The 22,669-nt window shown below is 38.4% G+C and overlaps 2 protein-coding genes across 5 annotated transcripts; one reads left to right on the top strand and one right to left on the bottom strand.

Annotated features, from left to right (window-relative positions):
• Window positions 1-116: 116 nt before the first annotated feature.
• On the top strand, window positions 117-15,771 carry LOC147331566 (deoxyribonuclease-1-like). Of its 4 annotated transcripts, none has more exons than XM_086293972.1 (10): window positions 117-448; window positions 6,398-6,490; window positions 6,580-6,674; window positions 6,773-6,859; window positions 6,976-7,088; window positions 10,932-11,044; window positions 11,987-12,141; window positions 12,666-12,762; window positions 12,854-12,938; window positions 15,022-15,768. In XM_086293972.1, the coding sequence occupies exons 2-10, from the start codon at window positions 6,410-6,412 to the stop codon at window positions 15,093-15,095; spliced, it is 900 nt and encodes a 299-aa protein (XP_086150098.1). In that variant the 5' UTR covers window positions 117-448; window positions 6,398-6,409; the 3' UTR covers window positions 15,096-15,768. The 4 variants fall into 4 exon arrangements, with proteins under 4 accessions (XP_086150098.1, XP_086150099.1, XP_086150096.1 ...); XM_086293973.1 differs by lacking the exon at window positions 117-448 and adding an exon at window positions 539-767 and having other exon boundaries at window positions 15,022-15,769; XM_086293970.1 differs by lacking the exon at window positions 117-448 and adding an exon at window positions 4,904-5,065 and having other exon boundaries at window positions 15,022-15,771.
• Window positions 15,772-20,921: 5,150 nt separating this feature from the next.
• On the bottom strand, window positions 20,922-22,613 carry LOC147331565 (granzyme B-like). Its single transcript, XM_086294383.1, has 5 exons — window positions 22,555-22,613; window positions 22,322-22,469; window positions 21,752-21,884; window positions 21,273-21,545; window positions 20,922-21,158 (listed from the first exon to the last, which is right to left on the bottom strand). Exons 1-5 carry the CDS (start codon window positions 22,610-22,612, stop codon window positions 20,982-20,984), a joined length of 789 nt encoding a protein of 262 aa, XP_086150509.1. The 5' UTR covers window position 22,613; the 3' UTR covers window positions 20,922-20,981.
• Between the last annotated feature and the right edge of the window lie 56 nt (window positions 22,614-22,669).

Below are 22,669 nucleotides of genomic sequence, written 5' to 3'. Positions count from 1 at the left end.
CTGGGATCGAACCAGGAACCTTCCAGTTAGTAGCTGACCTGCGCTACCACCTGAGCTACAGCCAACAACACTTATTCTCTTCCAGCTCTGTTTGTTTTTACCGATCCTGGGGGAAATATGTAGATATTTATCTGCTAAATGCTCCACCGTGCGCACCGCTGTTTAGCAGAAGTTTCCTGTTGGGATGCAGAAACTCTCCCGTCAGTCACAGTTTACCTGCCGACCTGTTCTCTGCTTTTTCCGTGTGGCAGACAGTCCATGTCTTTTTTTTTTTTTAACCTGGGCGTTTCCTTTAACTGCCTGATTGGTAGCCAATCGCATTCTCGGCTAACAAAAACATTCTCCTCCTTGCGCATAGCTGTTACAGGTATGTCTCGTTTGATACGCTGTTCCTTTTGTATAAGCCGCCTGTTGTAGAGACTGCCTCCTCTGTGAAGACGCCGGACCGGTATGTAACTTCTGAACTCATCATTTTTGGTTTGAACATCGTTTTATAACTGGCCTAACTGGTGGTCAAACAGCTGTATAGAAATAAACGCGCTCAATATTTGATATCTTTAAAATGCATTCTTTGCTCTTGCTTGCTTTGGTAAATATTTAGGGATGGTCAGCCCTACAAATAATTCATACACTTTATATCTGCTGGACTGTTGGAGTAGACGTTAGTCTGTTGTTACTCTTTGACACGGTGACAGTCCAACCAGTTTATCCTGTGGCACACCTGCGCCTGAGACCTCTACCAGGAACCAGGATTTCGTCGGATCCGGGTAACTTCGAAATTTTCGGCTAAAGTGTTTCATTTCTTGCCGCGGTCCATCCCACAGTATCTTATGCACATTAAAGATCAACAGGCATGAAGTCACCGCCCACTGTTCTGTCAGTTCTCCGAAAAAACCCCATCACAATTCCTGGAAAAACCCTCCAGCTCTTTGTGCAGACAGAAGGAGCGTCTGAAGTTTTTCCACTAGCGTGAAAATACTTTGCGTTTTCCAGGGGGTTAATATGAAATTCTTAGAGGCAACGTTATCATCTGAGTAACAATTTTATATTTTTAAATAAGCAGCACAGCACCCATTTGTACTTTCTGGCCTACATACTAGAGAGTATTCAGGGAATTTAAAATAGAAAGTAGCTCGTCCACAGAAGGACTGGTAGCTCCCCTTACGATAAGGGTTCAGATCACGCGAACAGGTGTGAAATGTGTGTGTTTAGTTAGTTTGTTTGTTTGCTTGTTTTAATCAATTTTAAATCATGCTTTTTATTTGTTTTTGTTTCTAATGTCTCTGTAAAGCACTTTGAATCACCTTGTTGTTGAATTGTGCTATACAAATAAATTTGCCTTGCCTTGCCTTACATACAGGGCTGAACTGGTAATCTGTCATTTGCCTGATATGCTGATACACTTGTTTCCCCACGATTCAACACATACTTCCACCAACAGAGCAAGAAAAAGACGGAAAGTGTAATTAGAGAGAATAAAGCATTAAGTGACTATTAGTTAATTAGGTTTAACTATTTTTTCTTTTGTTTTTCAGGGAATAAAACATTTAATTGACATCAGTCCTGTTTCTTTCTGTCTAATCGAGCCAGGTTTTCGAAGTAGAATTTGAATATTATATGACAGTTTTTTTTTTAATTCTATTTCAATTTTTTGCTTGTACTATTCAGCTTTACCACTGCTTTGTGGAACTGTACAAATATTTACACTGTGTGCTGCTTTGAATGAGCACAGTGGGCCGCCTGGACCAAAAATGCTGATGATTTTTGTTTTTTTGTCCCAGTGCAGATCAGCCAGTAATTTAAAAATTGTTCTTATGTAATTCTTAAGATTCTTGTTATGATAAATGCCTCAGGAGGGTTTTTTTTTTTTTTTAAATCATCTTCATATGGGTACTGAGAGGAAACACCCATAATGGTGTGGCACGTGGAAACCAAGTAAACTGGTTTCCAACACAAATGATTGCTTACTTACTCAAGAGAGAATGCTTGCCCTCAGGATTAATGATGGAGGTGAACATTGTCTTCCACTGGAAGATATTATAATGCAAGAAGAAACTAAAAGGAAAAAAGCAAGGCTCTCGATGAAGTATCAGACACCGGCTAAGGAGATGAGGAAGAGGGCATCCGCTTCCAATAATCACTCTATCAAATGTGAGCTCTCAAGAGTTAAATTAATGAGCCAATACTACACATCAAATGCGAACAGGATTATAGTTGCAACAACGTGATCTGCTTCACTGAAATGTGGCTAAACTGTAATCAGACTTTGGAACTGTGTGCATTTAATCTGAGCTGTCAGAGATGAAATATAAACAGGAAAGTCAGCAACGAGCAGACCTGTACAAAAAATCTTCAGACAGTGGATTTAGACAGCTTGCAGTCATGGTGGTGTATGCCTCAGGTCCCTACAGTAAGTTCATATATTGGACACATACAATTCTGTGCAGGCACAATCAACTGATCACCCAGGATTTTTTTTTTTTGAGACTTCAACATACTGTTTATACTTTCTGATCTTACAACAATATGTTGACTGTCCAACTCGTTCTACAAGGATTCTTGGCTGATATTATGGCAACATTTAAAACAGTTATAATGTGGTATGCAACCCACATTTGTTAGTCTGGAGCCTCTCGAGCGTGTGTTCTTTCATCATTGTTATTTTGTTTATGTAAAGGACATGTAGCTACATGATACAGCATACTAAATAATAAGATACAATAGTTCTATTGATGTTTTTCATATGCATGTTTTTGTAAGAATGTGGGATAATAACTACCAGTATTTTATTATGACTTAATTTGTGATTTGGTGAAGTTAAGACAATGATCCACTATTTTAGAATATAAAGTAATTCAATTCTAATCAATTCCAATTCCATTCTTAGGCTGCTGGCCCAGATAAGCATAAGAAAATGGATGGAGGAATGTAAACACCTGATGCATAGTTGTGTAGTTTTTGTAAGCGAGTAGTAGGCTACATAAGAACAGCGGCAGTTCCAGAGGTCATGTCTGAACACGAAAAAGGAATTGTCAAGCTAAAACCTGTCAAATGAATCCAGGACCCTGTACACAGTTCAACAAAGCCAGGGTATTTTTTCCTTTATCTGCATCACCCTAACATGCAGTTAACATCTGACCAATCGCACTGACTGATGTACCAGCAGTTACTGGATGAGTAAGGATGGAAGAGTAAACTATAATTATAGAAATAATACAAAGATGTTACACGCATAATACAGAATGAATGCAACACAGCTGCTCCAGTTAAATTAATGAGGTTTCAACAGTTACCCACAACACTGAATTTAAACGCTTTGATCTATAAGACCGTGAAAGAGCTACTATATCATACTATATTTAAAAAACTGTCGCTTAGAGTTCACAGAAAACAAACTAAAGTGGCCGCTAACAATTTCCTACTAATCCTCACGGAAAACTACTGGAGAACTTTAAATGCTGTCTGCACAAACAGCTCCGAGGGATCTTCCAGGAATAGTGATGTTTTGTTTTGTTTTTTCAAAGAACTGACAGGAGAGTGGGCGGTGATTTCACGCCTGTTGATCTCTAGTGTGCACACCTGCCTAACATCAGTGCTGTGCTGATTGGTCCAACAAACTGGATTCAACAGTGCGCGGGACTCCAGCAGCTGTGCTATAAAACAGGTGGATCTGGTTGGGATTAAGTTACCTAAAACACTTCTATAATGCATGTAAGAAGCCTTTTCAAAAAAAAGAACTGAGAAGGACGCAGGTGAGGTGAGAGAAGGCGGAGAAGGATCTGCCTCCTGTTGCTGCTGCAGAGAGATGCACAGAGACAGAGATGGCCACTGGCTTAGATACGAACTCTGGTCGGAGAATCGGAGCGTCTAAAGTGCGGTCAGTGATGTCAGGCAGGACGGTCGCTCTCCTTTTCTTCTCTCCTGTCATTGGGCACTCTGAAGACCGTGCAATATTAAATAAACATTGCCTTATAAAATAAACATACAAATAATCTCACACAGTCAATAGGCAAAGGCAAAAAAGTAATAAATAAAATTATATACTAAATCTAAACTAAGGCATAAAAATTGAGCTTCACTCTGCCTCTGAGGTTTACTGGTCCATGTACATGTCTGTTGGTTTGTGAAAAAAAGTGTTTCTTTTAAATATTAATATAATTGAATTAACACAGTATTTTACTTTATTTCTTTTAATCTGAAAAATGTTAAGATTCACCAGTTTGCTGCAGAAATTGCCTCCATGTGAAATGGGATGGCAGCATTTGATTAACTTCAGCAGGCTTAAACATGGTATCAGACTAAGTTGACAGTTTATCTGTATATTTTAATACAACGTCTGATTACTGCTGATTTTGTTTTCTGTGTAAAACAAACAGTGGTGGATGGAGCAGCTACAAATTTTGCTTTTCTTCACGTTGGAGTCTGTTGATTAGGGGCTCTGATGAAGGGCTCCCTGTAACTTGTTCCCCAGTAATGGTTTAAAGGATGATCGCAAGAACAGCAGTGCTATATTCTGTCTCGTTTTGCATAGTGCATTAAATGTTAATGGACTCGTCACTGCCCCCAAATGCAGAAGAGCAGTCAGTACCGACAGGAAGTTGATTAAGAAAAAATGCAATTGCAACCAATTTAGATAAGTTCAAAAACATTTTGAAAATAGAGAGAGTAAGCCCCTCAGGAGAACATTGTAACAGAAATACAAGAAACTTCTAACACAGGTTAGGCAAAGAACAATACCAAAGAACTAGAAATCACCAAAATCTAACTGAAACAAAAAATTCACATAATTAAAAACATAAGCACTCGGTCACGAGACTCAGGACAAAGACTATAAACCCCTCAGCTGTATGCAAACACAGGAAACACAGCTGCTGATAAAAGACAGACGGGCGTGGTGTGGTTTCCATATGCTGTATGTATGTGTGTGCGTGTGTGTTTGTGTGTGTGTGTGGTTGAGAACTTCCTGCTGCTTAGACAGTTTGTCTTTGCAGAAGTCAGCGTCAGTGTGTTTGCTGGCAGATTAGCCGCTTCTTTCATTTTTCATTCTGCTGTTTTAGCCACACTCGTGAGTATTATTTTAAAATTTTTCGTTTTACTACTTTTATAAAGTGAATACGTATCTGCATTAGTTAGAATTACTCGCTTTTAAAATCAGTAACAGCGTTTTTGCTTTCATTATAAGGGGAGTCAAAATGAAACCTGAGTACTGCTGTTTGTGCCGCTGTAATGCTCGAACACCCACAGTGTCTGTGACTGAACAAAGAGCTGAAGATGTTACATCCTGCCAGTTAATTAATGTGCATTCAGGGAATCCCTCAGTTAAAAAGTTTTTATTCAAGTGAAATAAAAGGCACTAAATAACTTTTAAGTATTTGATCTTACTCATAAGATATCCATTATTTGAAAGTAGTATGAGCTGCACTTCTGAAAGTGTTTAGAGTAGTTCAGAATACTGCATATGCATTATTGATACGAAACTATTTCTGTCATTCAAAACCATTAAAATGTTCCACGCTGCATAAGCAATATTTTTACTTTTGCTACATTGAGCTAACTCGAGCCGGGCCTTTCAGTGTGAGGTTTGAATGTTCTCCATTTGCCTTTGAGTGTGACTTGTAGTTAAAAGCACTTTGAGAGATCAGTAACACTAGTAAGGTGAAAAAAGCAATACATCAAAGTAACAACATTATAGTTGCACCCATGAGCTAATAAATAATGTACAGAAAGACCAACTAGAATCCATTTATTCTGAGCAGGACCCAACCACACATGACCTCCTCACACTGCTTTGAAGGCCCAGACTAGTTTGGAATAAGTGATTTTATGTTTTAGTTAATGTTGTAGTTTGAAAACGGTAGTTCAGATGAAGTTTTTTAGATATAGCAGTGAGAATACAGTTTAACAGTCATCACATATTATATAATAATAATAGGCTTTCATGTTTTAGCTACATTGGACACGATACTGTGTGATAGTAGAATTTCTTTTTCAAAAACAAGTGTAAAACCTAAAAATATATTATCCCTGCTCTCTGAATTTAATTACTTTTAAAAATGTTACTGTAATGAGAAACCGCATTAGAGGAACTGGAGTGCCAGGAACTTCTCCATTTTCAATTCCAAATGTTGCTCCTGTGCTGTTAAGTAGAGGCCTTCACCTGGGAAGTTGTAGCTTGAAAGTCATCAGTGACTTATTTTAGTATATTCATGATGCAAAATAACCAACCACAGTTTTTTCAGTGTTTAAGTTTTAGTTTCTCTTTCTTCCCTTTGCTTTGGTTTCTTCTTTTTTCTGCCACGCTTCTCCATTTTCTTCCTCTGTTTTGATTCAGCAGACATTTGAACAATTCATCACACACTGTGTGTTGATCGTCTAAAACAGAGTTGATCTCTTGCAGAATCAAGTCAGAATGAAGATAGCAGCCTTTAATGGCAAGAACCTGGGACATAAGAAAGTCCATGACAAGTCTGTCGTCAAACACCTCATCAAGGTGATAATAATTTTACCTTTACAACAGACAGCTTTAAATCCAACATCAATGACAAAATGTGTAACACTTAAATGATGTGTTTCCTCCAGATCATATCTCGGTACAGTGTGATTGTCCTGCTGGAGGTGGTGGATAAGAGCGGCAAAGCCATGGAAACGTTACTTCAAGAACTCAACAAAACTGAGTGAGTTCCCTGCAGTGATAGTGTGTGTATTTAATTATTTTATTTACAACATTTTTATGTAGAAAACTGCATGTTTAAGTTGCTTCTGTTTTCCTCAGCACTAACAGAAAACGCCCCTACAAAAAAACTGCCAGCAAACAACTGGGACGAGACACCTACAAGGAGCAGTATGTCTGTTTCTACAGGTGTGTGAGTCTAAGTTCACTCGAATACAACATCTCAGTGGTTATTAATCAGACTTTAATTTGTGAGATTCATGGCCAGACACACTGATGTCTGACTATTTGTGTTTATCTCTCAGACCAGATGAAGTGACGCTGAAGGACTCACACCAGTATGAAGATAATCAGGCTGGAGATGAAGATGCCTTTGCCAGAGAGCCCTTCATCCTGCGGTTTGATTGTCCAACTACAGGTTTGTGCTTTTTACTGTGTTTGAGTAACGCTTTAGGTTACAAAACAAAACAAGTGGAGGTGCCAAACACCCTGAGATCTGTGTATTGGCTCAGCAAAGGGGAAAGAATCACAGCTCACAATCATTTCTAATTTTCTTAGTGTATTTGCTGTGATCAGCTGACCTGCTGCTCTTTGTGGATTTACAGAACTGAATTCAATAAGATGTACACAGTTTGACAAGCTATAATGGCTGATGTCTATCCCCTGCATTGACACTACACTGTTTATTATCTTTACACTAGACAGAATACAGCTGGTATAAAGTCAGAATTTAGTGAATGGATCTAAACATCATCAGTTTAAGTTTCACCTAAATCTGACCACGAGCACTACAGTCACTGTGCACCAGTCCAACACAGAGCTTTGCTGTGAATCCACATTAACTCAACCTAACCTTATTATCCTGGACAAAGCTGCTGTTACGACCCGGCCTCGGGGCGACGTTCCATCTAAGCTGCACGCGTGCGCAATTGTTGTGCACAAAAAAATCTAACCGGAACTAAAATGTAAATAAATAAGTTAAAATTCATGTTGTTTCGCAGTGTGAGTCAGTGAGTGACCGGTGACTGCTCCATGATGCGATTCACATTCGTATATACGCAGCTAATCAACCTCGACAGGCTATGACAGCGTCCTTGTGTGCCGACGCCGCTGTTTTAGCTGGCAAAGCGGCGTGGCTCATGTGGAGTGAATGACAACGTGTACAACCATTGGAGATGTGAGCAGGACAGACGGAACAACTGACGGGAAAAGTGTGGACTTTATACCAGTTTTTAAATTGTGTTGATAGGTCACGTAAAACCAGAGTTCTGATAAATTTTTTTGCAATGTTTGGTTTTCTTCCTGAATACTATCGTTGTTTATATTTACTGCAGGAAGAAACAGTAAAATCAGCGTTTTATACGTTTTATTGGGGGGGGGGGGGGGGGGGGTTAAAAGGGAGAGTGCAGTTTTACTTAGTCCAAGTACAAAACATAAAGCTGATGTAACGCACATAGGTTTATAGCTATTGCTACTTTTCACCAATCGTCCCTTAGTTTTAGGAGTCACAGCGGTGTTTTGAGATGTGAGAGATTCGCGACATTTTGTGTTTGGAGTCTAAAGTTAGTGTGTTGTCTTGTGTAGTTAGTGTGAGTGTAGTCAATAGTTTTGTTGTGTGTGTCAGAACAATGAGGCGACTGCTGAATGTCACAGGTGTTACAGCAGTGATACATCTCCTCTTGTCAGGCCTGCAGGTATCAGGCTGTTGTTCTCCTTCATCTCATAGTGGACAGAAATTATTTTTTGGAGCGGCACAAATAATCTGTGTGGCATCAGATTTGATGCAGAACAGCTGATTGTTCTGTAAATAGTTTGAAATGTTTATTTAAAACTGCCTTGGCTGCATTATTAGGTAAACAGCTGAAAAAAACTTTGTTGTTTGCAAAACTCAGTAACTTTTAAGTAACTATATAAATAATTGCCCAGCATTGGTCATTATTTACTGTATTTTGCAGACAGAGAGTTACAGGACTCTCTCCCAGACCACAGACTCATAATACAAGTCAGAGCTTTATAAAAAAAACTATTTTACTTTTACTTTATTTTTACTTCCAATGGTGTTAACATACTACAGAGGTCGTGAACAAGATTCTTTCACATTTTCATTGTAAGTGGGCTAAAGCAGTTAATTAAAAGTAATCTAACATAAATGCAAACGCTGTAATTTGATTATTTTAATAAACATGTCATACAGAAATGAAAGAGAACATTTTGTTCATTTGTTTGTTTCTACACGAGCTTTGTGTGATTTGTAAGTATCTGAGGCTGAGACCACAGAACTGTAAAACATGATTGTTGTGTAATCATGTTTTACACAACAATCATTGTGTATTATGTAATTTAATTATCCATAAAATCGTCACATTCTCTGTAAGAACTATTGAACAGCGTATATTTTAAAGGCTTTAAAACCAAGTAAGTAGAACTTGCTCATAGGGGGTCATATGATTGTTGGGTTTTTCTCAGTATCTACAATATAAAGCGCCTTGAGGCGACTTTTGTTGTGATTTGGCGCCATATGAATAAAATTGAATTGAATTGAAACATCGCTAATGTCACAAAACTTTGCCGACATGTGGCCAACAGTAATGTTTTAATGTTCTTCATTATTAAACATTTGCACATAAATAAGTTACATAATATTCAGTACTTACATTTGAAAGTTTACTCCTTGGCTGCCCCGCTTCCGCCGTTTTTTTTGGCAAAATTATCCACACCCACCGCCGCACTAGGAAGTCTGGGATATGTTGGGCCATGAAGGATACGCCGACCCATCCTTAAAATTCAGGGAAATGAAGGACACATTTGAGGCTGCATTTTGAGCAGCCTTTGAATTGGGACAGCCTTCGTCGCGTTGATGTGACGTAATCGGCCTTAAAATGCGGCCTTTAAGGCTGCAGACCCTGAATTGGGATACAGCCAAAAACACACACACCAATGGGAGGAGCCACACATCAAAACAGGTGGCATGCGATCACAAACCACAACATTTCTTGGAATCAAAGCACTACCTAATATTTTCATGTAACATTTGAATAACACAATATTAGTATAGCTTAGTTTGTTTTGCTGGTTGTTTCCCAGTATCAAAATACACTAATCCAATATTTGATTAAAATCATATTACATGGGGCGACCGTGGCTCAGGGGGTTGGGAAGCGTATCTGTAACCGGAAGGTCGCCGGTTCCATCCCCAGGCTCTCTGTCCTGGTCGTTGTGTCCTTGGGCAAGACACTTTACCCTACTTGCCTACTGGTGTTGGCCAGAGGGGCCAGAGGGGCCGATGGCGCGATATGGCAGCCTCGCTTCTATCAGTCTGCCCCAGGGCAGCTGTGGCTACAACCGTAGCTGCCTCCACCAGTGTGTGAATGTGAGAGTGAATGAATAGTGGCGTTGTAAAGCGCTTTGGGTGCCTTGAAAAGCGCTATATAAATCCAATCCATTATTATTACACGCAAGCTTTAAATTTGCAGTTTATCAAGCACCACTGAACATCATTACCTTTAAATCTAAGCTCTCTTCTTCCTCTCCTGTCTTGTCTTTCTTACCTTTCTCCATCTCTGAGTGAAGTTAGCTCTCTTTCTTTTCTCTCCCTTTGAAACAGAGCTGCTGGATCTTTAACTAGCGACACAGTGCACACAAACAGTTTATGTACGTGCTGATGTGTTGAGCAGATAGAAGCGCTGCATTTAAAATTACCTGCCACTAGGGCTGCCACAAACGATTATTTTGATAGTCGACTAGTCACCGATTATTTTTGCGATTAGTCGACTAATCAGATCATCATCCATTGGACGTACAGCTTATTGCACCAGCAGCATCTGCTCTTATATAACTATCATTAGCTTACAGCTTGAAGTGTTTCAGGTCTGTGCTAACTAAAAATAAAGACAAGATGATAGTTTATTAAAGTTTAATGAAATCTGCAGATTGTTTCGGTGAAGTTTAATAAACTCCTTGCTATCTAAAATATAACAGGACACCGGAGTAAATTCTCGAGCATCTCACACTTCTGATAATCAGCTGTCTGCTTGATGTTTGTTCAGCTGTGTAAAAACTATAACTTTATTTAGTGCCCAATAAACACAGGTTATACCCTGTATTAGCCATTTCTGTCCTTTAGATTCTTACTTCATATTTTTCACACTAACAACCTTGGCAGTATAGTCAAACAGAGGGAGCCTGTTACCTGAGCCTGACAGTGATGCCTGATAGTGTAGCACTCCACCTTCTCATCTAAATATAAAAAACTGTATTTCAGTTATGGACGATCTGGTCCTGATCCCAGTCCACACAAAGCCAGAGGACTCTCTGAAGGAGCTGGACGAGCTGCATGATGTAGTTGAAGACATCAGGAAGAAATGGAAAACTGATGTAAGTTTTATGTTTTGATTAAAAAATTCAGACCAATTCAGTTGTATTTGTATAGAGCCAATTCAACACAACAGTTGTTTCAAGGGGCGTTATAGTAAATAAAAAAAAAATGCATGATGACCCACTCCACCCTGCCTTTCCCCCAGCCTGCTTGTGTCACAGTTTGTTTCTGCAATAAAGAGAGGGTTTGGCTTATTTCAAATAAGCAACACTGCACCTGGTCAGGTGTTGCTAGTGATTATACTGACTACATACCTTATAGCAAGGTTAAGTTCTTGACTATGCGGCCTGGTGTGTGACACGTATGACCATGAAATTACCTGGGATTTGTTGCCTTTTAGAATATTTGTAGAATATAGCTGAATATTTTCTCTTACAGCAGAAATCTTCAAGCTGAAATACTACAATATCTTTCTAAAACTAAACAATTACTTTTAGTTTCTAAACCTAACCAAGCAGCGAATAAACAACAAACTGTGAACTAAGCTCCAAAACAGGACACAGATCAAACTCCCTTCATTCAGAATCTTAATAAATAACTTTATCTGACCTTTGTTTTAAAGCAGATCCTGAATATCTCACCTTGTTAATCCATATAGTGACTCAGATTATAATATATTTTTAACTACTTGATTTTGTCATCCTTTAGACAGACCGATAAGGAAGGAAGTCTTCAAGCTGCTTTGCTCATTAACAAATGAAAAGAAAACTTTAAAAACACAAGTGCATAAATCTTTGTATCCTACAGTGAAGTGATGCTCAATAAATGACAGCTCTTCACGGGATCGCATAATAATGAATATATCCTACCATATAAATCTCTGTGCTGTTATTTAAAGAATACATTAATACCATTAGACATTAGAGTGTCACATACTGGCTGTAACAAACATCTGTCATTGTACTAAGTGAGTTCTGCTCTCTTTTGGCATTTTTTGGCAGAATATAATGCTTTTGGGGGACTTTAATGCTGATGGACGATATCTCTCCAAGAAGAAGAAGGAAAAGATTCGCATCTGCTCTTCTTCCTACAACTGGCTCATTGATGACAATGTCGACACCACAGCTAGCAACAAAAATGATAACACCTACGACAGGTGACACACATATAGCACTTTCTATGCCCGAGTTTAAAAAACGTTTTATATAATCACTATATAATGGCACGACCTTTTGGGATATTTCTAATTTCTATTTCTTTGCTTCTGGTGTTTTGAAAAATTGTGCATAATGACCAAAAGGAAATAAGAGTTAGTTGTTATTTGTTTGTTAGAGTTTGTCTGTTTTGTCTGTATTGGGAACGTGCACATGAGGCTGGATGACTCACGAATTCTGATTAAATCTACCTGTGTGTACATTAAATTTGTGTGAAAAAAGTGCAGGAATTCAGGAAATAAATCAGTATAGCTGTAGTGGAGGCATGTAGTCCCAGACTCTTAATGTTTTAAAGATTTTTTTCTCAGAGTGCCTCTCACATAAGAAATAATATTGGCATCAGTGACTTTCAATTTGAGACAGAAAATGGAGAAATAAAACTATTGGCGCTTCACGCTATAAAGTAGACAGACAGAAATAAGTTCTTAACTGTTTAAAAGAAATGCGTCTCCTCTTTGTCAAACAGAATTGTTGTGTATGGACAGACCATGCTGAACGCCATCGTACCCAACTCGGCCAAGTCCTTCAACTTCCAGCAGGAGTTTGACCTGACCGATGAGGAGGTGAGTTTTTTCTAAGCTCAAAGATAGAAATGATTTGACAGGTTTTAGCATTTTAAAGGACACCATGAGTGTTGTCATTCAACTTTTTAAGGCCCTGGGCATCAGTGACCATTACCCTGTGGAGGTGGAGCTGAAGACCAAAGATGCGTCTGGGGAAGGACAATCTAAGAAAAAAGGTTATTTTTTCATCTCTGACTCTTACTTTATTTATATTTGACAGCAGGAATGGAGATTGATAAGAATTTAGTGATTCTGATGCCATTATTGATATCATTGAGTTCTCATTGGCTCCGCTTTAAGGGTCACCACCGTCTCTAAAGGAATATATTTGTGCAAATTAATTACACGCTGTGTGGTCAAAGGTTACATGCTGACCTCAATGCTATGATCAGCATTGAGGTCATAACTCAAAAGAGTAACATATTACACAGAACACTCTTATTAAAAGTAATGCAGTACATTACTACCATTACTTCCAGGAGAAACTAAGTACTTATACTACACATTACATTTCTTTTTTCTATAAAATTACCTTAAACAAAATGTCTCATAAATACCACATACAGTGGGATGCAAAAGTTTGGCAACCTTGTTAATAGTCATTATTTTCCTGTGTAAATCGTTGGTTGTTACAATAAAAAATGTCAGTTAAATATATCATATAGGACACACACAGTGATATTTGAGAAGTGGTAAGCTCAATGTAACAGGATAAACCCGAGGCTACAATCCCACGAACCAGCATGAATCCCTATCCTAATGAGGACACACATACAGTGCTGGTATTTGCTTTTTAGGTATGAACACAAAGCCTGCAACACAAAGCAAAGATGAAAACCAGACCAAAGACACTTTAAAACAATCGCCACGTGAGTCTACTGTAGGAACATGAACCAGGAGAAGTGGAAGCTACATCCTGACTACTCATCACTGCTTTTGTTACCTGTGGCAGATCAGGGACTGGCTATTGGGCTGGGATCGGCATTCAGTCAGCTTTAACATCACTTTATTGAACACTTTTTATGATTTTCAAACTCACCCCAACCGCTCGCAGCAGATGGCCCCGCCCCTCCCTGAGCCTGGTTCTGCTGGAGGTTTCTTCCTGTTAAAAGGAAGTTTTTCCTTCCCACTTTCGCCAAAGTGCTTGCTCATAGGGGGTCATATGATTGTTGGGTTTTTCTCTGTATGTACCCTACAGGGTCTACCTTACAATATAAAGCACCTTGAAGTGACTGTTGTTGTGATTTGACCCTGTATAAATAAAACTGAATTAAGGAAATATATTTCTAAAGGTGCTATTGACATAAAATTCTCACCAGATGTCAGTAACAGCCCATCCAATGCACACATTCAATGAAATCAAAGTATACATGTCCATAATTTATGTCTAAAATGACACGGGGAAAATGTTTTCAACATGCTCACTGAATTTTATTTCATGCTTTGAACAAAACCCTTTGTTGGTGATAACGGCATCAAGATGCCTACTGCACGGAGAAACTAGTCACATGCATTGGGTGCAGGTGTGATTTTGTCCCATTCTTTCAGACACCCAGTCTTCAAATCCTGAACTGGAACCTTCAGTGGTTTAGAAATTCTTCGGTAACCAGTGTTATCAGTATGTTTTGCAACAACAAGGCTGCAAAGGTGTAGAGTTTGCTCATTGGCTTCATCCTTCATGAGATGTTTCCTGTGTGACACCTTAGTAATGAAACATGGTTCTATAAGCCATTAGTTGAGACTAAACCAGCTGATTTTAATTTGCACTAAATGGCTTTTTTTTTTTCATTCCTGTCCCGTTTGGCGCTGCAGAAATCAGAATTATTGTCTGAAGGCCAATTAAAATGCAAAACAAGTGGATCATTGTGGCTTTGCCATACTGGTCCACTTGATTGAGCTTTATTATTTATTTATTTTTTTACTTTTACAACTTATTACAATTGGAACAGACAGGGCTAGGGGATAGAAAAGGGAAAGATGTAGACAAGTTCAAGAAAAGGGGAGGGAAAGAAAAACAGCAGGGAAGAAGGACAGTAAGAAAACTAAAAGCGTCTTTTTGCCTGTTCCTTTGTTCATGTGTTCAATACCTTTTCGTTTGTCATTTCTCTTTATTACACATAACTTTAATGGGTTGTTACTGACATCTGGTGAGAATTTCATGACAACAGCACGTTTAGAAATATATTAACTTAGAAAATTGTTGACATGTGCAATACTTATTTTACCCATTGTATTTCCTCTTTCTAATATTAACAACAGGACGACAGGAGCAAAAAAGAAAGCAAGGACAAGCATCCAACATGCCAACCAAGAGAGGACGTCGGGCTGTTTAGTGTTAAACTTTAACAATCTTGCTATTAATTTTTAAAATTTGGGTTACTCCAGTTAATTTTTAAACTCAGTTTTTCTTCAGATTTAACAGAAAACCACATCAGGTGGTTCAACGTGATAAAAAAATAACTCTGTTTGTCTGCTTTACTGAATTTACTGTGGAAAAGACAAATGAGTGTAAAGATATTAGTACTACATGGAAATTAGGTTAGACTATGTAAGAAATAATTGTTGTTTTATTATATGTTTTCCAGACACCTTCCATGAACTTATTTTGGTTTCTCTTGGTCACTGTATAGATAGCATACCCCACAGGGTCTACCTTGGGCTATTTTGCTATTTAGAGTGGGAACGTATGTATAAATATTTTACTTCTGAGCTAAGGGCATTAGCAGGAAATAAAATGTATTAACATTTTTAATAATGGAAATGACCATAAATTGTTGAAGAGCATGCTGATAAGTGAATAAATGTTTTGTTTGGGAAAATATTTGCAGATTCATTTCAGCTGTTAAATTGAGAATCTACCTGAATAACCAGGAATGGAGGGATTGAAGCATATTTTGTTCCACCAGTTGAATAATGATGGACTGTTTTTTCATATTTGATGCAATTAAATGACTGTTTACATTAAACCTGTCATGGTGAATTGGATTAAAGGACTCAGGTGCGAGACTCCTTGCAGAATGACAGTGGATTTATTTACAGTGAAAAGGTGAGTTAACAGTTCGAGTCTATAATCCAAAAAGGGCAGTGCAGTGATACGGCGACCTCTCCTCACAGTGACAGTGCAGTAATAATCCACAACAACTCCTGGTGCCGGTGTTGACCGGCTCCTCCTCCAATCCCTGAACCCTGGAGGCAGATGAGAAAAAACACACGCTCAATAACGAAAACGTCCTCTCCTTCACAAACCGGGTATGCTAATCATGACTACGCTACCCGGTTTAGTTCAACGTTCCAGCGTTGGTTGTGACTCAACCGCCCCGTTAAATAGGTCTGCGCTGGCAAGGTAATTCTGCACAGGTGCGATGATTCTAGCTCAGGACACTCCCCTCCGGTCAACTGCCGTTCCGTGCCACGGCTTCCGGAAGTACATGTTCCAGCAGAAAAACACATGCACAGGATGGAGAGGAGAACACGACACAGTACACACAAACACCACAACAAATTGGCAAGACGATCAGTGAGGACCGTCTAGCCATGACAAAACCAATTCTTGCTGTTTTTAGTTTTTACAATAACCATGGGCAGGCTGGGGTACTCGAGAAAACAGATGTATGAGTGCCACTTATGACTAGTCCTTTATTTGTAAATCGACTGTACTTGAATAATTGAGTTTCTACTGAAGTTTAAGAATACCCACATATTTTGTGAGGGATTATTCTGACGGGTCACCATAGCAGGTAGATCAGCATGTTTGATTTGGTTCTATTTTAGTGTTTGTTTTTTGTTTTTTAAATTTAAGCGTTAACTGTATTGACAGAAATACACTTCCGTATGATTATATGTTTTGTGAAATTACAATACTCACACTACCTATCCATATCACAACATTTTATATGAGTACCACACATTGCTGTGGCCAAACAGAAGCCAGGAAGAAATCAAGTGTCATGAGTCACTTTGTTGCCATTGTTGCTGCACAGTCTTCCCTTGAAAATATGACAGGAAGGAAACAGTGTAACGTCACAGTGTTTGCCAAAATGATTCTTGAGGACGTTGTTGAGGAAGGTAGTGTGTGTGAAGCTTTGATTTTTATACATGAAAAAAATTTGGTCTCACACGCAAACATTGTTTTCCATCCTCTTTACTCTCTTTGTAGCTTAGTGTTTGTATGTTGGTTGTATTTTGTTTTCATGTCTCAAGGAACCTTTTAACTTAACGATCGTGGCTCAAGAGTTGGGAGTTCGCCTTGTAATCGGAAGGTTGCCGGTTCGAGCCCTGGCTTAGACAGTCTCGGTTGTTGTGTCCTTGGGCAAGACACTTCTCCCGTTGCCTACTGGTGGTGGTCAGAGGGCCCGGTGGCGCCAGTGTCCGGCAGCCTCGCCTCTGTCAGTGCGCCCCAGGGTGGCTGTGGCTACAATGTAGCTGCCATCACCTGTGTGTGGATGGGTGGATGACTGGATGTGTAAAGCGCTTTGGGGTCCTTCGGGACTAGTAAAACGCTATACAAATACAGGCCATTTAACTTCTGATTTTGCATTTTAAGTCAGTAGTTTAATTTTATTAACTCTATTTTAATGATTTGGCTTGGTCTTCAATAAGAAAGCTTTATGCTTTTAATATTCACGGTTTGTTGAGTAGTATTACTTAGTTTCAGAACCTTTCTGGCCATTAGCTCAAGGTAATGTTTTTGGATATCATTCACTCACAGAAAATATGTTCAATAAAAAGAACCTAATTCACAAGTTGCTTCATGTTATGAGTAGCACTTGGCCAGGGTGGGACAAAAGAACTCACTTTTAACAGGAGTGTGCTGCACAATATGTACACCCTACTGAGCATACTCACTTTAAATAAAACAGCAATGAAAATGCAACTTTCTTGTGTTCTTGTGTTTAAAGAGAATTATACCACGGAGTCAGGTACTTCTGATTTGAAGCCTTAGTTTTCCTTGGAGCTACAGTATCCAGAGTCGTACGTAGTGAGGAGGTAAAATTATTAACAAGATAATCGACCTCTGTTGGAGTAGCGTTCAGATAGCTGCTCTGCTCTGTGTTGGTACAGGGCATTGAAGATGATAACAGTGGGTGGATTATATTCTTAAACTTAGTTACAGCGCTTTCAGAAAGACATCTACTGTGATAAAGTCTACTCTCCACCGCTGTGTAATCAATTATTGTAAATGTTATCAGGAAATGATCAGACAGGAGAGGGTTTTCAGGAAACACTGTTAAATGTTCAGTTTCTATGCCATATGTTAAAACAAGATCTAGAGTGTGATTAAAGTGGTGGGTGGGTTCTTTTACATTTTGAGAGAAGCCAGTTGAGTCTAATAACAGATTAAATGCCATGTTGAGGCTGTCATTTTTAGCATCTACATGGATGTTAAAATCACCCACAATAATTATTTTATCTGAGCTCAGAACTAAATCAGATATAAAGTCTGAGAAATCAGACAGAAACTCTGTGTAAGGCCCAGGTGGACGATAGATGATAACAAGTAAGACTGGTTTCTGAGGCTAAGCATCAGGCTTTCAAGTGAATTAAAAGTCTGTCTTGGTCTTTCATTAATTAATAGGCTGGTGTGAAAAATTGCTGCCACACCGCCCCCTCGGCCTGTGCTTCGAGGTTTCTGGTAGTTAGAATGACTCGGGGGTGTTGATTCATTTAAACTAACATAATCATCCTGCTGCAACCAGGTTTCTGTAAGGCAGAGTAAATCAATTTGTTGATCAATTATTAAGTCATGTACTAACAGAGACTTGGAGGAGAGAGACCTAATGTTTAATAATCCACATTTCACTGTTTTTTTATTCTTTGGTTCAGGTGTGGATACTGTATTGTTCTTTCTTTGTGATTGTTTATGTTTAAGTTGTTTGTTGCTGGTTTTTAGTTTGTTTTTTGTCTGTTTGGGAGTTGACACAGTCTGTGTGGAGATGGGTTTTTTTTTGGGGGGGGGGGGGGGGGGGGGGTAGCAGGAGGAGAGAAGCTGCAGAGAGGCGTGTAAGACTGCAACTCTGCTTCCTGGTCCCAACTCTGGATAGTCAAATTTTGGGGGGTTTAATAAATTTGTCCATATTTCTAGAAATGAGAGCTGCTCCATCCAAAGTGGGATGGATGCCGTCTCTCCTAACAAGACCAGGTTTCCCCCAGAAGGTTTGCCAATTATCTATGAAGCCCACATCGTTTCTGGGACACCACTCAGACTTCACTTCTGTGAAGGCCTCTCCAGGGAGGTGGGTGTGGCGCCCAGCAAAGGTAAGCTGGTACTCCAGCCGAGAGTGGGGCTAAGAATTCAGGTCTGATTGCTACAGTGTTTGCTTAAAAAAAGTCTTGAGAGCATTGTTAAGGAAGCAAATGTTGTTTTAAAAATACTAAATAACAATAAAGAAGCAGAAGCAAACAGAGGTGCAACCCAAAGCAGAGTAAAGAACAATAACACGTACAAGTCATCTGTCCGTGTTAGTAGTGTTGTACCGTCTGTGAACATAAAGAAAGGTCATAACATCACTACTTCCATACGGCTTAAAACCCTGCTCAACTTAAGGTACCACATCTTGTTAACTTACCTTATATATTTCATTTTTAACTATAACTGAAACTGCAAACACATATTTAAAGTTTGGAACATAAGTTTTTGTACGTCTAATGATGCAAAGCTAATAATGTTAATGATGCTGATACCCTAAATATTAATGATCCAGTTATTTCTTGGTCTTTCATTCAACCAACCACTTTGATCAAGTTGCATCACTGGTGGGATTCTTTAAGTTTCTGTCAAAGATTTATGCAGTTGACAAAAACATTCATCAAAAACATTTAACATCTGATTAATAATTCTTATTATTTTGACATGATTTGAATGATTTGCAAGCTTTTTCAAAATCCCTTTACCCTTATAGTGTACTTCTTCATATTACATACAAATATGTAATTGTCATGGTGCTGGGTCGTTGACCCAGCGTTTTGTGTTTGGCATTATGTTTATTATTATTACTGATTTGATGTTTAATTTCTTCATGGTTATCTTATTAGTATGTAGGTTTCATTCTCAGGGTTTCCAGTTCGTGGTTTATTTCCTGTGTCATTCTCCTGGTGCTTCGTTCATGTCCCTGAGTTTGTGTTTGTGAATTTCCTGTTTTACTCCACAGTGTTAGCTTGTCTCTTCCTGTCATCTTGTGAATTGGGATCAGCTGTGCTCCCCTCCTGTGTGTCATTACCTGATTTTCTTGTGTGTGTGTATATAGTGGGTGCGTTCTGCTCGTCTGCGTTTCATTGGGGTGTTTGTTCCTTAGGCTGCATCTCTCTGCCCTTCACGCCGTCATGTTATTATTTCAGGTTTGCTCTTTAGTTTTCTTCACTAACTTCTCATGCCTCATTGCCTGTTTTTGTTATTCTGCCACTTTGTAAATAAACGTTCATTCATATCATCAGTCTTTTGCCTGCATTTTAGGTAGTGATGGGCAGATGAAGCTTCATAAAGCACTTCATCCAATTGGTTCATCCCCGCGCAAAGCTTCTGGAAGCTTCATTTGCTCTAGTAGGACATCTACTGGACGTAAAAATATTAGTTGGCATGAATTTGAAGAGTGTGGCACACAGCCTGTAAATGTCAACAACAAAAGGAGTGTGTAAAACATGTATATTGTAGTGATGGCAGTATACTGTGTATATTTATACTGGCATTTATCTTACTATTAAATTAGAAAAGTAGTGTTACTGTAGTTAGAGCTGTTTCTAGTATTAAATTGTCATGGCTTCAGTTTTTTTGACTTATTAGAGATTTAACTGAAAACCACATCAGGTAATTCTCTGTGGTAAATGAAACACCCTCTGTTAGTCTTTATTATAGTACTCAAAAAATCAGGATGAATGTACTGTAGAAATTAAAAATTAGTTTACAGATATTAGTATTGCATGGAATTAATTTTCCATGGTAAACCTGAATTTCAATATATAGATGGATAGATGGATGGATAGGTTTTAAAGTCATAATAAATATTATTCGTGCACAGAAACAATATTTGAAACATTTTCTTTATTCTGCATTGAGAGCAAACACTGACAGAGGCATAGCTTGCACACTTACAGTGTGCTGATGCAAAGCTTTGTGTAAGAAAACAATACTTGAAACATTTTCTTTATTCTGCATTGAGAGCAAACACTGACAGAGGCATAGCTTACACACTTACAGTGTGCTGATGCAAAGCTTTGTGTAAGATTTAACTTTTTCCCCCCTGGAGAATCCTCCTGAACCAGTTAACGTATTTTGAGATATCTGTATAGACATTGGGGACATCCGGATAGTCACACTGTCCCAAGTTTTCACCAATCTTCCTGTTGAAAGAAACAATACCGACAGCCATTCCCTTGCAGACCAGAGGGCCACCAGAATCACCCTGTGAGAAGGAAGTATTTACTTTTTTCATGTGATACTTAATGCAGAGTGCTCATATATTTCTCAACCACAGAGCAGTTAGCAAGAATTTTCAAGGAAAGGACAGAAAACATACCTGACAGAATCCTTTATTTGTGTTGTATCCACCTGCACAGATAACATTGGGAGGACTTTTGGATCCAGGAAACTTTTGAGCCCAAGCATTCTGGCAGACTTGTGGGCCGATGACAGACACATCCACCACTCTCAGGTCGTCAACAACATTACCACGAGTTGTTATCTTACCCCATCCAGCCACTTGGCACTTCTCATTTTCATTTAATGTCATTTCACGGAGGGGAAGTCGAATGAATTGAATTGTTTTGTTTGGTTGGACAGGTGTAGACAGCTAGAGGCACAAATTTAAAGAGTAAAGATTAAAAATAAGTGAAAACATGTAACAGCAACACAGAACATCTATCATTTATCTTTTTTTTAAGTAAGCACTTTTTCCCTCAATTAGAAATTTGTTTTTCAATAAGTGCATTGTAAATCCAGACACTCAAAAATAAAACTTCCAGTGTGGTGTGAGAAAACAAAAATAATAAACCTTACTTTTAAAAGCATGATGTCGTATCCAGAGTCAACATCCTGAAAATATGGGTGTTTGTATTTGTCAGCAATCTGTATCACAAACTTATCAGCACTCCTCAGATGGTGGTTACCAAGGACTACGTACCTAGGATTCCTGAATAAAATATAATAATGAGATCATCAGTAGATTTTCTGCAGTTACATAAACAACATGATGAAAATATTAATAAATTTTTATAGTTAAATTCAATTTTATGTATTTACTGAATTTATTCAAAATTTTTTATGGTTTTAGTTTGTAAGGGAAGAACTTAAATAATTATTATTACATTATACAGTACTAAATATACATGTCATGTGTATGTATATATATATATATATATATATATATATATATGTGTGTGTGTGTGTGTGTGTGTGTGTGTGTGTGTGTGTGTGTGTGTGTGTGTGTGTATATGTGTATATATGTATATATGTATGTATATATATATATATGTATATGTATATATATGTCATATATCTATATGTAGAGAGAGAATTTATATATATAAGAAATAAATAAGAAATTTCCTTGGAGGAAAGATTACTTACAGGTCACAGTGTGCAGCAGTCATTACAAGGTTCTCAGACACAAGAAATCCTCCACAAATATGGTAGCCTCTGTAATCCTGCACTGATGCCATATACAGCATTTCGTTGTCTGGGGCTATTTGCCCATTTATAATTTCACTTCCGAGGACTAGTAGCATTAGGAGGAAACAAAGTTAATAAAAATTATTTAAAAAATATTAATATTCCACACAAGTATTCATGGTGCAACTTACCATTTTGCCCGAGGAATGTCAGCGCATAAATGACCACAAATGACTGCAGAGCAAACATCTTGGTGGTGAAATGCTCGATCTGTTATGTTGAGGCCGACGGGTCAGTCCTTTTAAG

Source organism: Aulonocara sp. 'chitande type north' Nkhata Bay, linkage group LG5 (assembly GCF_057382095.1).
Source record: "Aulonocara sp. 'chitande type north' Nkhata Bay isolate Kocher_YH1m ecotype deep benthic linkage group LG5, A_spYH_male_GT1.1, whole genome shotgun sequence".
NCBI lineage: Eukaryota > Metazoa > Chordata > Actinopteri > Cichliformes > Cichlidae > Aulonocara > Aulonocara sp. 'chitande type north' Nkhata Bay.
Note: the sequence above shows the minus strand (reverse complement) of the source record. Positions and strands in the feature narration are given on the sequence as shown.